Genomic DNA, 16708 nt, shown 5'->3' with positions numbered 1-16708 from the left:
GGAGCGCCAGCTCCTGTTACGTCCAATCAAGCTCATATTTTGGCTTTGGGCTTAGTATGCCCACCGGAACAAACCCTTGAATGCCCGCCAAAAAGTCATTTTTGTTACACTCTAATACAAGGGTGCCTTGATTGTGTATTTTTCCACATCAGTTGAGCTGTTGGTAGCATTTTTATTTTTGCTGTCTTGTGTTAAATATACAATACGATATTAACATGGTGGAAAACGGTAAATTGTGCAGTCAACAATTCATCCTTTTCTGTTCACTAATTATTGGAATGTTAAGTTCTCATAACTCAATATTTTTTAAAGTATTGCAGGTTTTCCTAAACAAGTTATAACCATGCATTGAAAAACTTCAACACAATTTTTTCAAGATTTATATCCTGAGCAAAATGTGTAAACCAATTCATCATCCCAGCCATGCAAAGCCGTATTTGAAAATTCCTTCAACATTACGACAAAAGTTAACGATCTGTTTATGAGTAATTGCAGTGACTGAATCGTTCTTTAATATTTTTAAACCACCACAACTACACCCGTCCCACCAAATCATAAAGATCAAACAGCGCGCAAAGATTTGCCTTTCAAACTCGTCACGCCCGCTTGACTTTCGCCAGTTTACGCACGAGCTCATGACGACGCCACCACCACCAACACATGCCAAACGAGAAGGGACGATCGTCGCGTTTCTTCGGGGCCACGCGTTCGCTGCGGTGCCGCCATTGCGGGAAAATTTTTGTCTTTCTTTTCCTTTTTTTCTGCTGCGGCGCTTTTCTCTGTGTGGATTCGGTCGATGAAGTTTTGTTTCAAAATAAACAAAGGGGCGGAGCCAAGCGTTCTTTGAGATGATCGCCGACGCCGCCGCCGACGGAGATCGTGGCAGGCGGCGGGTTTTCGGTTGAGTTGAGAGAGAAAGGAAAGAGCAAGAGAAGAGCATGATCGGTGGGAATGAGTTTTCCTTGGTTTATGGGTTGGCAGATCTTCGGGAGGAAATCGTAAAAGTTATGAGTTTTGGTTGTGGAGAATGGTTTTTGAGGAACAGGAACAGATGGGAGCGATTCACTTAACAGTAATTAAATTTAAGATTTAATTTAATTAATTTCATATCTAGATTATTTTTTCCAAAAAGTGGAAATGTTTGTTTTGAGCTCTTTTGAAATGTTAGGACTATGGGCAGTTCTCAAGGTTTTATGGAGACGTGTAAATAAAATTAGGATTTGTTCTGCAACTTTGTGGAGAACATCCCTGCTTTTTAATTTATTATTTTTAGTTTTGAAAAAACAAAAATTATCGTGAGTTTCTTATTGAATTTAAACAATCGATTTGTTTTACGGATACCAAAACGACACTGACAATTACTCAAAACGAAATGTTTAAATACTGTTCATTAGTTGAGACAACATTCCAGGCCTCAAGTATTTACATTCCGTTAAGTTCAAGGGACTTGAGTTGTCTGAAAGTCATAAAATTCTCAAACAACCCTCCCGAAGTGACAAACGACGACTTTCCCCCGCGGCGCAGACATTGTACGATCGTGAGGCCCAAAAAGGATAAATCGAATTTACGGAGAAAAGTCGTAAAACCGCACAAATAAAAGTTTGAAAACAGGCTACTTTTCGGAAAGAGGAGAGAAAAACAAGGCGATATTCTCGCTTTCTCTCACACACTCACACTTAGCCGCGCGCGCACACGCAGATTCCCAAACAAGAAGAGAAAATTTGGACCGTTTTTTGTTTTTATTACTCTCAATGTAGTGTAAAACATAAATAAAGTGAGTAGCGCTTGTCGGGGTAAAATGTGTTTCAAACTGGTTTTGTTAAGTTGAGGTTCAGGGTGCGCGCGGAAGGGGAAATGCTTTCTGTTTTTCCGTTTGGTTAAACAAATAGAAAATGTCTCTCTTCGCGTTTTCTCCGCTGGGTGGATTTTCCACACGATCAGGATCAGTGAGCAGATCGCTCACTCAGTTGTCGATCGGGAGTCGCTCGCGGTGGATCGCGCGTTGATGCGTCGGTGAACATTTCAACAGAACTGGCAATACTTTTGTGAATAGTGGAAAATTAGCTGGAAAATGCTACCCTACTCGTCGTACGCGGCAGCGCTGGATCAGATTCACAGCATCAACCAGGAGTTGAGCCTGTTGGGGAGTTCCGGCGGTCGGTACTTTCCGTTGGACGTCGGTGTTGGTGGGTTTGTTGGGCCGCAGCCGGGGGGATATCTGGGCCTGAATCAGTGGTCGTTGCCGTTTTCGTTCCTGAAGGCTGCCCACAGGCCGGAAAAGCCACCTTTTTCGTACATTGCGTTGATCGCGATGGCCATCAGCAGTGCGCCGAAGCAACGGTTGACGCTAAGCGGGATCTACAAGTACATCATGGACAAGTGAGTGATATCGAGTGGGGGATGGTGCCGACGGGGCAAAGCGATTAGAGCATGTTTTTACTGTAATCTGAATCAGTACTGAGAACAAGCATGGCCTAACATTGAAATGAAATATAACTAAAATATTATGTTTTTCAAAACTTGTGAGTTGGTCCATGAACAGTTGAGAAGTTTTTTTTTACTTAAACCAAAATAATAATAAAAGCAATGCGAGTAATGTAAATTTTGTATAATTAATAAAGTTTTTCTTATTTGAAATCCAAATAATTTTCAATTCTTTTAATTTGTAGATTCATTCAAAACAATTAAATAAAAAATAATGTAAGTTTGGCTAAAAAATCCAAGTGATAATATACATTTATTGAACTTTCATTGCACAATATACTTCTGCAGTCATTGTTTCGGCCGATGGTAAATTATATGAAAGATTTTTTTAAACTGTTTAAAGTTGACAAACATTGATTTTTGCCTTCCTCACCTCACTGAGGCAAGGCTATAAAATCACTTGAAAAATGAACTTCTTAAATGCACCTCTCAGATATACCTTCACATATACCTATCGACTCAGAATCAAATTCTGAACAAATGTCTGTGGGGATGTGTGTAGACACGATTTTTTTTCCACACGATTATCTCAGAACTGACTGAACCGATTTTGGCCGGATCCGCCTTATTCTGTTCGTTTTGGGGTCCCCTAAGACCCTATTAAATATTATTTTGTTTAGTAAAGTATTTAAAAAGTTATGCCAAGAAAAAAAAAAATTGTAGATACAAAAAAGGGTGATTTTTTGCATAACCTCAAAAGGCCGGGTCTTTTTGTTTACGTGCGAGAGTCGCGCCAGATGCGAAACGCCCGGTTGCCACATTACTTCAAATGAGAGTCTGCATGTTTTCTGGAAAAGTCTGTATCAGGTATATATTTTTTTCATTAACCAATTTTCATTATTACTTTGTTAATGTGAGGAAGGCACCACCCACCTTATGGTGGATTAAGAAACGTTTTTTTTTTCAAAATTCACACTCTCTTACAAGAAATAATAGGAATGTGCATGTTTAGTTGGTGCACATTTTCATTGAAATTTGGTCACATAAATTAAATAATTATCAATCTTCAAATCACTATCGAAAAGAATTACTTTTTGGTACAAGGCTCAAAAAGTTGAACTTTTCAGCACTGAAATGAATGCTGAATGCTTTTCAGTACTTTTATTTTTGACGATGTAAATAGGCCGAACTTCATTGGGAGTAGCGAATCCGAAATCGCTAATCGGAACGACTGACAGCTGTCAAAAGCATGAAACAGCGTGGTCGAAATGTATACATCAGTTAGACAAATCAGTTTTGACGTTTGAGTGCTTTATAATTTGAATATGTTTTAATTAGCGAGCATTACAGTTAGCGGACATTCGAAGTAGCGAAATTCGAGCTAACGAATCTGCACTGTAGTTTCACAAAAGAATTCTAAAGTTATTCTTTTTCTTTTCGAAAAGTTGAAAAAATCTTCATTAATAAAACAGAAGTGTTTTTTTTGTTTAAGTAAAACTAGTTCAATTTTACGCTGCGCTTGCAAGCAGAAAAGAACTGTACACAGCAAAAAATCCGATGGTAAAATCGCATGCAAAAGCATGCACATCACCTTCGTTAAAATAAACACTTAATATTACACACTGCATGTACAATTTTTGCAAACACAAAAAAAAGTTGCAACCGACTGGATTCAAACCCAGCACCAACAGTAAGGATTGGCGCCTTAACTCACTCGGTCATCAGACCGATGAAAAGCTGTATTGATAAACGCATATATGAGCTTGACATTTCGGTCAAGTAGGTTTCCCATACTGATGGGCTACATACTTCAGGATGTAAAATCACATAAAATTTCATATAATAATGCAATATTTATTTTACACCCACGCCTTTTACATGCAGCTGAATTACTACTTTTTTAGCTGTGTAGTTGAAAATAATGAGAAATTCAGTGGTAATTTTTATTATTGGTTATGTTTTGTGAGAGAATGGTGTAGATGAAGCATGTGAAACATACACCCAAAACTGGCAGCACTAGTCCGAGAGAATGATGGTCTCGATTTGAGAGAATAGTGGTACCATTAACGGACACAGAGAACACAGCTCGAGATGGGCGATAGAACTATTCTCTCGAGGTTCATTTGCAAAAAAAGTTCATCCATCAAACAAAAAATCATAAGTGTCGACCACGGGAATCGAACCAGAGACCTTTGACATACTAACCCAGTGACTTTACTGCCTCGGCCACCACAGCTTGGTGACCATGGAGAGGTCAGAAGTTGATGTATGACACGATGTTGGAGATTTATTGATTCAACTGACGAATGAACTCATTTGTTATGATGGTATGAGTTGGTACAATTATTCTATCGATTTTGGCACTGAGCCCTCAATAAATTTTGAGAGAACGATTCTCTCGACTCTGAATTTTGGGTGTAACAAAATCTTCCAATGTATACTGAATATCAGGAGCAACTAAAATTGTGCGCGGGAGCAACTAAAATTGTAAAAAAAATTCATTTATTTTCAAAAAAATCAGGGGTAAAAATATGTTTTGCCAATAATAAAAAATAAACTCATTGAACAAAGTAGTAGAATCGATCATAAACTATTTTGGAGACATTAAAAACAATTTTGAATAATTGACTCTTTTGAAAAATTAGTTTTTATTGTAAATTTTTCAAAATATGTTTTTGAGCTGATCAGACAATTTATTTTTCAAGCATTGAAAATTGGACCATTAGTTGGTGAGATATTGGAAAAAGCAAAAAAGGGCTATTTTTGTAAGACTTAGATAATTTGCAGCCTGAAACGGTGATGAGATAGACATAGAGCGCCCAATTAATAATTTCCCGGGATTTCCCGGAAAAAAATATTTCCTGTTTCCCGGGATTTCCCGAAATACATTTTCCTACCTTTTTGGCACAAATATTTTGAAATCATACAAAAAATTGGAATTACGGGCTTTTGTCGGTATTTTTCGGTGAAATTAAACTCTCAAAATTAGAAGAAAGGAATGAAACTGATAGGTGGATAGGTGACTAGTGTCTTAGAAGAAGAGTGAAAAGGACGGAAACTAAGTCAGCGAAAGGGCCATATGAGAAAGCGTACGTGTGTGATCAAGCTGACTTAGTTTCCGTCCTTTTCACTCTTCTTCTAAGACACTAGTCACCTATCCACCTATCAGTTTCATTCCTTTCTTCTAATTTTGAGAGTTTAATTTCACCGAAAAATACCGACAAAAGCCCGTAATTCCAATACAATTTAAGGTGATTAAAACAATTTGGGTAAATAAACAATCAGTCCCAATACTGAACAAAAAAAAAAAATCATACAAAAAATAATAATTAGAGAACCTGATTTGATTTCCTTCATTTAATCTACTGTTCATATTGAACTAATCAGCTTGTCTGTAAATTTCTTGTCAAGATTTAATTCAGATAATATTTATTTCTGAAGCATTCACAACTAGGAATATCGTTTGCTTATATCAGTGTTTCTCAACCTTTTGCGATCCATTCCCCCCTTGACTGGTTGGCAAGAACTTCATTCCCCCCCTCCCATTATTTTTATTTTACTGGTATCAATACACAAATATAATAACATTTTTTTAGGTTTGCAAAAAGGTTAACATTTTCTTAGCAAGTTAAAGTGTAAATTACGCAATAAACTATAGTAGGTATTTGAAAACTTTTTATTTTAATTTTAAAATAACTAACAGACAACGCAGGTTTGATTTTGATTAATTGCTTGTTTATTTGATCTTTTTTCTTAAACAGGGAAAGCCACTATTCTAGGATTTCTTTTCGTTTAAATTACAATAAATAAATACAATTATAAAATATGTACAAATATTAAATAAAATTAATAATTTTCTGCGGCAAAAGACAAAAGATGTGAAGAATTCAAACAATCTAAAATAATATTTGAAAAAAGTTGTTCTTGTTAAAATGTGTACAAAAATCTCACAGAAACCAGCAAAAAAAATTGGTCACAAATTGGTCACAAACAAATCTGCTTGCGTCTAAAAAAATACAAATGCCTGAGAAATATTTAAAAAATCATTTAATTTTTTCAACATTAATAATTATTTTTTGGGAAAAAACTAATATTTTTATTACTAATCAAAGAAATTGAAAGTTGCAAAGAATGTGTCACATAATGATTTAAGACATTGAATTTATATTGAACCCTCATTCCCCCCTAGAATGGCCAAATTCCCCCCGGGGGGGAATTCCTCACCGGTTGAGAAACACTGGCTTATATGTTGGGCAACAAAAATTACGCTATTATGGAATGAATATTACCTATTTTATCATCGACAATCTGTTTTAATGATTTTTTTTTGTTACATCATTTAAAAATATGATATTTACTCTTTATGTTTACCTTAACCAAATTGGATGGAAATTGAATTATAATATAATTGAATTTTTCAAAAAGGGTTGTTTGAGAAGAATTTGTTTAAAAGTAATCGAGAAATAATTGTTTGAAGTAATACTTTTTTAATATGAAAAATATCGTTTAATTTCAACCACTTTTACACCATTAAAATTATTTTAATCTAATTAATTTATTAGGCCATATAACCATAAATGGTCAATTTAAAATTTTTAGGGAATTCCCGGGAAATTTGTTGAAAATTTCCCGTTTCCCGGGAATTTTGTAACCCCGGGAAATTGGACGCTCTAGATAGACATTTTGTATCAATGAGACTTTTACGTGAAATTGGACGCCCGATTGGATGATGTACTCAAAATTCCGAAAAAACGTGTTTTATCACTAAAAAGCACTGAAAAAGTATTAAAAACTATGCCATTTTCCGCTACTCAACTGTAACATTTTTTGAAACATGTCATATTTTAGGGAAATTTAATGTAATTTTCGAATCTACATTAACCCAGAAGGGTATTTTTTTTAATTTAGGACAAAAAATTTCATTTTAAAGTTTCGTTTTTTTCTGACTTTGCTGGGTTATTTTTGAGAGTGTAACAATATTCTACAAAGTTTCTACAACGATTACAAAAAAAATATATATGGGGTTTGCTTGTCATCATTACAAATTATCGCGATTTTACGAAAAAAGGTTTTGAAAAAAAAGTTCATTTGAGTAAATAAAAAACAAGTATTATTTTCAATATCTCTTGAATGTAACAATTGTTTTTGAAGCCCTAATTATACATTTTATTCATATATTTGTAAAGTAGGTTTTAAGCTGAGACTTTCAAAATCAATCTAAACTCAACAGTGTCCGAACTTTCGGCAACTGATCCCAATCTTCGGAATTGAAGAAACTGCTCAATGCAGCAGAAACTTGTTGAGATTTTGGCACCGCGCCCACAGCAATCGCCCTGATCAGATCGTCATCCTCCAGTCATGGACAGTGGAAGAGAGTGGCAGCAGTATCGTTTTGATGAGCACCCCGAGTTTGGCAAAGCCCGCAGCCATTCTTCGGCTGTTATTGGCCAATTCCGGGTGGCCTGCTACTTTCCGGCTGATGCAGTCACTATACCGCAAGTAGTTTAGGAGGGGGGAAGCCCTCGATTGGAGCGAGAAAATCAAACTTGAAAATTGGGTAGATTGACAGTTGTTGCTCATTTATGGTATCATCTATGGATATAAATTTATTTTTAAAGATGTTAGTTTCAGTATGATAGTATGATTGAACAGAAAAAAAAGAAAAAAATAGTTTTGTTCAAAGTTTTGCTCAATTACCCCTTTCAAAAATCACTTTTCTTTATTTCCCCACCAGCAGTGCAATGCAGAAAGCAAACGATAGTTTTCCCATTTTGCGAGCACTGAACACATCGTTTAGAAAAATAATCTGGTGTCGAAATAGTACAGTGTTATCTCTTTTTCCCGGAGTTTTCCCTCCATCTTTTCACTCTCTCTCACTCACTGTTGAATTTCCCACTATAGATCTACTACTAGTCTATGGAAGAGTGACTGCAGAGGTGCGGGTGAAATAAAGGAAAATTCATCCTAAAATAACAATGTGTCTGTCTATATGTGTGCATGTTTGTAGGTGTCTGAACACTGCAATCTCGAAGACGGTGATGATGATGATGATTCTTTGAGAGGCGTTCGTGTGAATGGAATTGGAAAATTTACAGTTCGTAATCAGACGGAGAAGTGATTGAGCTTTCGGGAGAGGTTGGTGGTGCACTTTTTGATGGGATTTTTTTCTGGTTTCTATTCGAGCCGAATTGAAATAGTAAACTTGTTGAAAGATAGAGTTGTTTAGTTCTGTGCCATTGATTGCATATTTGAAGTGCAAATCTTCAACTTAAACGAGACATTTTTGTTCCTGAATTTTAGTTTACTGAAAGCCTATTATTTGAAAACTAATTATTTTCATTTCACAATTTCCAGCTTCCCGTACTACCGCGAAAACAAGCAAGGCTGGCAGAACTCGATTCGGCACAATCTATCCCTGAACGATTGTTTCGTCAAAGTTCCACGTGACAAGTCGTCCCCATCGCGGTCCGGATCTTCGTCCGGTAGGACCTCCACCGAGGGAGCAGAACTCAGTGATGGCGGTGGAAGCAACGGTTCTAGTGGTGCTGCTGGTGGTGGCAAAGGCAGCTACTGGATGTTGGACCCGTCGGCAAACGACATGTTCGAGCAGGGAAATTACCGCCGGCGAAGGACGCGCCGCCAGCGGAGCGCCAAAATGATCCTCAACGGGCACTTTCATCAGGTAATGTTGTTGAGAATACAAATATTTAGAACTTTTATCTTGTTAATTTAAGCAAAACAAAAAAATGTAAAAGAATTTAAAATATACTGAAAAAAGGGCAAATTTTTTTAATTTTTTTTCTTCAAATTATTTTGAAAAAAGAGAAGGATTTTGATTCTATTTTAAAAAGCCAATACTAAAATGAATTCTGAATGATTGTATAAATATTTTTGACTATCAATCAAGAGTAATTCTTCAGATTTTCACAAATTATCCCAACCCTTCTTCGTTTTGCGTGAAACTTTGTTCTAAGGGGTATTTTTTTTTTCCCTGATCAAGAATGTGAGTTCCATTTTTCGATATCTCGTGACGAAGGGGTGGTACGACCTCTTTTTATTTTTAAACATTCGAGAAAAGACGTCTTTTTTTTAATAATGGTGAGGTGATTATTTGGAAACTTGATTTCGAAAGAATTTCATGGAAAATTTATTTTTTCTTTAAAGGCACACGCAATAGTAGTTTATGCAACAAGTTGCAAAAAGAGGATTTTTTCAGCACGAGTCGTACATTTATCCAACGAGGTTCACCGAGTTGGATAAATACGAAGAGTGCTGAAAAAATCAAGTTTTGCAACGAGTTCCATACAACATTTTTTGCAATTCCGGAAAACACCCATTGAGAGTAATTTTAAGTCAAATTTTCATGTATTTTGTCAATAAATCGATTAAATCAAAAAAATGTTGAAAAGTGTTACTCTTCGAAACAAGTGCTGAAAAGTTCAACTTTTCAGCACCCATTTGAGGCTGAAAAGTAGAACTTTTCAGCATTTATTTTGAAAAGTGTTGCTATTTGATTCTGTTATTTTTGGTACAGAAAAGTAGGCTATTTCGTCGTTCAAGAATGACAGGAAAAGTAAATAGTTTCACGACGGAATTGCAAAAAAATTGTTTTAAAACCTTTGTTATATTTTAAAACTCAACTGTTAAAAAAATTGGAACATGCCATTTTACGGAAATTTAATGTACTTTCGAATCTGCGGTAGAGTGTCAATAAAAAACGACATCAACGATACCTTCTGCTTGATTATTTAGGCAAAATTAAGTAACTTTCGCAATTTTTAGCCAAATCGGTTTAGGTTAGGACCCTCTACAACCCAACTCCGCCTCTAGGTGGACTTCCATTTGAAAATTCGCCAAAAAAATAATTTGCATCCAATTTTCCATACGTCAAAAAGCATTGGAAAGAAGAACTGCTCGGATGAGTTTTGAAAAAGCCGTAAGAGCCACCGTGACCTCCGATACAAATATTCGTTTTCTCCAAATCGTCGCCATCGTGCTAACTTGTCGTACGTGCATTTTGAGCCAAATTGAGTTAAGAACGCCATTTTGTGCAGCTCACAATGCCTCACCTTTTGACCTTCACAGATCCCCAAAATTCGATTTCAGTCCTGAGATATTCAACAAAAACCGAAAAAACTCCGTGCATTTTTGTCACTTTACATATGAAAGTAGTTTCAATCTTGTCGTGCTATCTTGTCACTCCATGAAAATTGATGTAAGTGCGACAAAAGGCCAAAGGGATTTCAGGCCAGGAAAGTCAGGATGCGTTTGTCGCACGTACAAGCTAGACTACCGTAAACATTTGTAATTATAACTCGGGACTCCAGCAACCAACTTCAACCAAACTTTGAGACAATGCACAGAATGGTCAGCCAAACAAAAAGTGTTTGTTATTGTTTACATTGCGTGCTCTCGTTTTTGTATATTCAAGGTCAAACATTAAAACGCGTTTTTCTCGGAACGTCAAAATGGCGGGTGCGACAAGATAGCACGACGACGTCGAAATAGTAAATACAATTTCATTTGTTTTTAGTTTGAGACATTTGAAAGGCGTATAGATGAACAATCTTAAGCATTTTTAAATTGGGTTTTCGTAAGAATATAGAATACCGAGGCAAGAAAGCTTTGTTTACCATTGGCTCTTACGGCTTTTGAAAACTAATCAGAAAACTCTTGAAATTATAAAAAAAATTGGGTTAGTTTTATGTTGCTTAGCCAATGAGTCTTTTTTTCTGGGGTCAACTTTGGCTGTATTTTTTACAAATATTTCCTAAATTTAGGCAAAAATAAGCAAACAATAACTTTTGTATTATCCAAGACTGTGCCTCTAAGTATTTTTAAACAATTTCAACGATAATGGTATCATTTTATAGTAAGCAATGTGAAAACAAGTAAAAAAAATAAATGGAAAAAAGGCTGTAAAAATATGAAAAAAACTATATAGAAAAAAATAATGTTAGGAGGTGGTAGAATTAGCCTAATACTATCAGAAAAAACATAAACAAATCAAGATAAATGCAAATATTAATACTGAAAATTAAACATGAAAAACATAAAACAAGAGAACAAAAGTTGCTCAAAATGCTTCCTGAACACGAGAATCGAGCTAGGGGGTATCTCTTAAGAATTTCCAAAATTTTCAAATTTTCTTGTCACCCTAATCTGCAGTAACCCAGGGGTCTTATTCTATTTAGGTTAAAACACAAAAATTTTCATTTTAAATTTGGATTTTTTTTTTGTAATTTTACAAGGTTATTTTTATAAAATCACATCTACATTTTTCTAATTGTCTGCTCTACAACTATTTTGAATATATTATTACACTCTGAAAAATAACCCTTTATTTTTCATAAAGTGCAGCGTTTTGGAGTAATAGTCACTTTTATGTTAAGCTAATCCTGAGAATTTTTGTCCAAGTGTCACCTAATTAGCCTGTATTTTTTAAAAGATTTTCGATGTTGAAAATTGGACCATTTGTGAAATTTCTGATCATAATCATTTAAAAATGCTGAATTTAAAGAAACATATTGTTTGTGGTAGACCATTTTATCAGTTTTGCTTAATTTTGATATTTTGAGATTATTTTCATTAGAAAAATCAGAACAATAAACAAAAGTTCATCTTTTTAACATTGAACATCGAATCAAAAGTTTCAGAGATATCAGTTAAAAATCACAGGCATATTTGTTGACACAAAAAATAATGATAAAGAGCAACTCTCTACGAAATCGGCCGATTTCGACCATTTTATTTTTTTGTATTTTTGAATTTGACTCAAACTTTGTAGGGGCCTTCCCTATGACCAAATAAGCTATTTTGTGTCATTGGTTCACCCATACAAGTCTCCATACAATTTTGGCAGCTGTCCATACAAAAATGGTATGCAAATATTCAAACAACTGTAACTTTTGAGTGAATTTTCTGATCAATTTGGTGTCTTCGGCAAAGTTGTTGGTATTTTTAAGGACTTTTGACAAAAAATAGGTACAAGGAAAAATAAAATTGCAGATTTTTTTCTCAACTTTTGTAGCACTAAAACTCAATTTCCCAAAATACGTATTTTTTGATTTTCGAGATTTTTTGATATGTTTTAGGGGACAAAAATCCGCAACTTTTGAGCCATAGAGAAACATGGTCAAAAAATCTGCCGCCGAGTTATGAATTTTTGAAAAAATAGTGATTTTTGGAAAAAATCGATGTTTCATGCAAAAAAAAGTTTGACATTATTTTTTAATGCGCAATCAAAAAGTACTTTACAGATTTTTTGATAAAGGGCTCCGTTTTCAAGGTATAGCCACCGAAAGTTTGATTTTAGCGAAATATTTGCAGTTTTTCAATTTTTAAAAATAGTGGCCATGAGTGACCATTTCTAAAAATATTTTTTTTGAAAAGTTCAGAAAATTTGCTATAAAATTGTCTAAGAGACATCGAAGATTGGACCTCTGGTTGCTGAGATACAGCGGCTTAAAGAAACACGAAAATTGAAGTTTTCTAAGTCTCACCCAATCAGCCCACCATTTTCTAATGACGATATCTCAGCAATTAATGGTCCGATTTTCAATGTTAAGACATGAAACATTCGTAAAATTTTCCGATCTTTTCGAAAAAAATGTTTTGAAAAGATTTAAATCAAGACTAGCATTTTAAATGGGCGTAATATTCAATGTTAGGCTCTTTTAAAATGTTAGTCTTGATTAAAAAAATTTCAAAGTATTTTTTTCGAAAAGATCGAAAAATTTCACGAATGTTTCATGTCTTAACATTGAAAATCGGACCATTAATTGCTGAGATATCGTCATTAGAAAATTGTGGGCTGTTTGGGTGAGACTTAGAAAACTTCAATTTTCGTGTTTCTTTAAGCCGCTGTATCTCAGCAACCAGAGGTCCAATCTTCGATGTCTCTTAGACAATTTTATAGCAAATTTTCTGAACTTTTCAAAAAAAATATTTTTAGAAATGGTCACTCATGGTCACTATTTTTAAAAATTGAAAAACTGCAAATATTTCGCTAAAATCAAACTTTCGGTGGCTATATCTTGAAAACGGAGCCCTTTATCAAAAAATCTGTAAAGTACTTTTCGATTGCAAATTCAATTTTGCATTAAAAAATAATGTCAAACTTGTTTTTGCACAAAACTTCGATTTTTTCCAAAAATCACTATTTTTTCAAAAATTTATAACTCGGCGGCAGATTTTTTGACCATGTTTCTCTATGGCCCAAAAGTTGCAGATTTTTGTCCCCTAAAACATATCAAAAAATCTCGAAAATCAAAAAAAATCGTATTTTGGAAAATTGAGTTTTAGTGCTAAAAAAGTTGAGAAAAAAATCTGCAATTTTTTTTCCGTGTACCTATTTTTTCTCAAAAGTCCTCAACAATACCTACAACTTTGCCGACGACACCAAATTGATCAGAAAATTCACTCAAAAGTTACAGCTGTTTGAATATTTACATACCATTTTTGTATGGACAGCTGCCAAAATTGTATGGAGACTTGTATGGGTGAACCAATGACACAAAATAGCTTATTTGGTCATAGGGAAGGCCCCCACAAAGTTTGAGTCAAATTAAAAAATACAAATACAATCCATTTCCGGTTTTGGTAGAGAATTGCTCTCAAGTTTTGGTTGCTGTTCTACGAGCAAATATGACGTAGGAGATTTTTTTCCTTCAATATTTTTTTAGAAAAGGCTGTGTTTTAAAATTTTCCCACTGGTATACTAGCCCGGAGAATGACTACATTTTTTTCTGTGTCATGAATTTACAATATCATGATTTTTTTTGAGTTTCTCTTTTTTTCTTACATTCCTAATTTTTTGCTCTCTTCCTCCAACTTTTGCTGCCATCCAGATCTTCTCCGCGCTCGTCTCCAACTTCATGGCGCAAATTATTTCCAATTTTAGATCCCAATCTTAGTGGACCATCAGTCCTGCCAATTTCATCTTCCCCGCGGAACATATCTCTTCCTGGGTTCCTTTCATTTGCGACAACGACGACGACGACGCTACTAAACATACATTTCCCCTCCTCTCTTCCACAGTCCGCGCCACCCCCACCGCCCTTCGGAATGGCCTTCCCCCCGACGTCGGTGGCCGCAGCAGCCGCGGCGGCGGCCCTCGCGACTGCAGAATTTATTAAAACAACGTCCCAGGCCACCGGCGGCAGTTCCATCAGCTCCAACTCCAGCGGCATTCCGGACGATTTTCATCATCTGATAGGCGGCCACAATTTGGACGGCGTCGTATCAAACTGCTATCACTCGATGTCGCTGCTGCCGTCGTTCCCCGCGGCCAGTTCCGGCCAACGGACGACTTCATTACCTGGGCACCGTCCTGGCCAAGTGCCGCTGTCACCGTGTCCGTCGACGAGCTCTTCACCGGCGGAGCAGTTCGAAGCTTCAGGTGGTCCGCCAATTTTGGCAAATGGAATCGTAAAACGAGATTTTGATGAAGCCACCGATAGTGGCGCCCCCGGTGAAGGTGCCCTAACGGGCCTTCCGGGAGTTGGCATTGGCCACCAGGCCACTGCTGCGGTGGCTGATAATTATTTAGATAATTTTCAATCGAATTTTCCCTCGCTGGACGCGTTTCTTGGTGAGCTGAACGCGGTGCAGAGTGGCGCCACGAGTCAGGCAGATCTGCAGCGTGATGGAAGTGGTATCAACGCCACGGGAAGTACTTGCCTGCGGGTTCCAGCAGGTGGTTTTCGGTCGAGCAAGAGTGCTACTGGCGGTTTAAGGTCGAGCAGTTTTACGATCGAGAGTATTATGCGAAAGTAGTGGTGTAAGTTGGGTTCATTGGGGAGTGCATTTTTAAAGGAGACTATTTTTTTTTACCATGAGTGATTTGTAAATAGTTGAAGCTAGTCGATTCCATGAATAAAAACTGTATTTTATGAAACCAATGTCCTTTTTTTATTCCGTAGTAACTTTTCAAAAGGTTGTAACCGCAATTCGCAATTTCCCAATTCGCAATTTTCAGTGTAAGACCGATCTTATGCACTTGGTTCCCGACGAACACGCACTGCCCTTACACCTACATCTCACCCTTGCTCTGAGTCAGTACGAGCAACACGCTAGAACACGCTTTGAGTGTTCGTGCCAGGCATGCACACCTTCTTTTCCGGTTACGCATTTTAACTCGGCCGGGGTGGTACATTAAGTAGGGTTTGACGTAAGTATAAGCGCCTAACCATTTAAAGTGTGCCTATCAACTTTCATTAAAGCAAAAACTGTTTTATGTTAAGTTTGAATTCAATACTGTGTATTGTTTTCTCCTGAAATCTTTCCTAGTGTTGAGTCGTGTTTATATGTTGCTATTTCTTTTGTCGCGGTGTTTTGTTACAATTTTTGGTCCTAAGCATGTTATAAAAGTTTACCAAAAGTACAATAGTAATATTTGTGTTAATCTTTTAACCGTTCCATAAATTGAGTACGGGCTAAAACTTCACTTGTTTGAAAAAAGGGTGAATATTGAAAACAATAGATAGCAAAAGAGAATTTATTTTATAAAAATCAAGAATCAATAGTAAGAGAATGATGAGCGTATTTTAAGGAATAAAAATGAGAAGCTGGATGTATTAGATGTAAAATTAGACAAAAGTTAATAAATAGAGATACAAAACAAGCTTAGATTATGGTAATGATAATTTATAGGACAGATAAAGAATTATTCAAATAAATAAATTCGCAATAAATCAAAAAAGATTAGACAAATGATAAATAGACTTGATATTACTAGTACATTAAGGAAAAGTATATTTTTAAGGAAAAAACAAAGTTTGTTACAGCAGCAAATATTGGTAAAAAAGAGTGGAAAAGCTTTGAGAGATAAGAGAATCAAAATTAAATGATGGATATTAAATAGAAGAATCATTGAAGAATTGGGAATCAGAAGAGCAAAATAAAAATAGGAGATAGGTGGTAGCTGAGAATGAAGAGAAGAGAAACCCCGTTGTGCGATGTTTCAGGTACATCCACAGCAGTTGACTCAACATACTGCGAATCAAAACAATACCGTCTACAATCACAAATTACTTCCCTTTCCCACATTGTCGCGCCCCTTTCTTTCAGCCGTCTCGACTCTGACCCGCGGTGGTCAAAGGTTTACGATCTGTTTCCGCAGGCCACCAGCTAGGTCATCGTGAAAACCAAGCCAACGTGGAGGTAAAAAAATAGGACACTTGCAAGGAACCAGAGCTATACTGTTCTGATCAAGATAATTCGGATGATCTAACAGAACTACGGATGTAGTTTGTTGCGTTCTTTCCAGAATGTTCGTTACCTG

At 36.0% G+C, this 16708-nt stretch overlaps 1 protein-coding gene across 1 annotated transcript; it reads left to right on the top strand.

The window, feature by feature from the left end:
- The first annotated feature begins 2015 nt into the window (after nucleotides 1-2015).
- LOC6045934 (forkhead box protein I2) lies at nucleotides 2016-15238 on the top strand. The gene is made up of 3 exons (XM_038263914.1): nucleotides 2016-2379; nucleotides 8779-9106; nucleotides 14464-15238. Exons 1-3 carry the CDS (start codon nucleotides 2072-2074, stop codon nucleotides 15199-15201), a joined length of 1374 nt encoding a protein of 457 aa, XP_038119842.1. The 5' UTR covers nucleotides 2016-2071; the 3' UTR covers nucleotides 15202-15238.
- Nucleotides 15239-16708: the final 1470 nt, after the last annotated feature.

This window comes from Culex quinquefasciatus, chromosome 3 (assembly GCF_015732765.1).
Source record: "Culex quinquefasciatus strain JHB chromosome 3, VPISU_Cqui_1.0_pri_paternal, whole genome shotgun sequence".
Taxonomy (NCBI): Eukaryota; Metazoa; Arthropoda; class Insecta; order Diptera; family Culicidae; genus Culex; species Culex quinquefasciatus.
Note: the sequence above shows the minus strand (reverse complement) of the source record. Positions and strands in the feature narration are given on the sequence as shown.

What these genes read in the sequence shown, in the direction of transcription:
- LOC6045934 (XM_038263914.1), top strand. Translation starts at nt 2,072, where the DNA reads ATGCTACCCTACTCGTCGTACGCGGCAGCGCTGGATCAGATTCACAGC. An exon ending in TACAAGTACATCATGGACAA is followed by an intron (nt 2,380 to 8,778) that starts GTGAGTGATATC and finishes CACAATTTCCAG; the next exon opens with CTTCCCGTACTACCGCGAAA. An exon ending in TCAACGGGCACTTTCATCAG is followed by an intron (nt 9,107 to 14,463) that starts GTAATGTTGTTG and finishes TCTCTTCCACAG; the next exon opens with TCCGCGCCACCCCCACCGCC.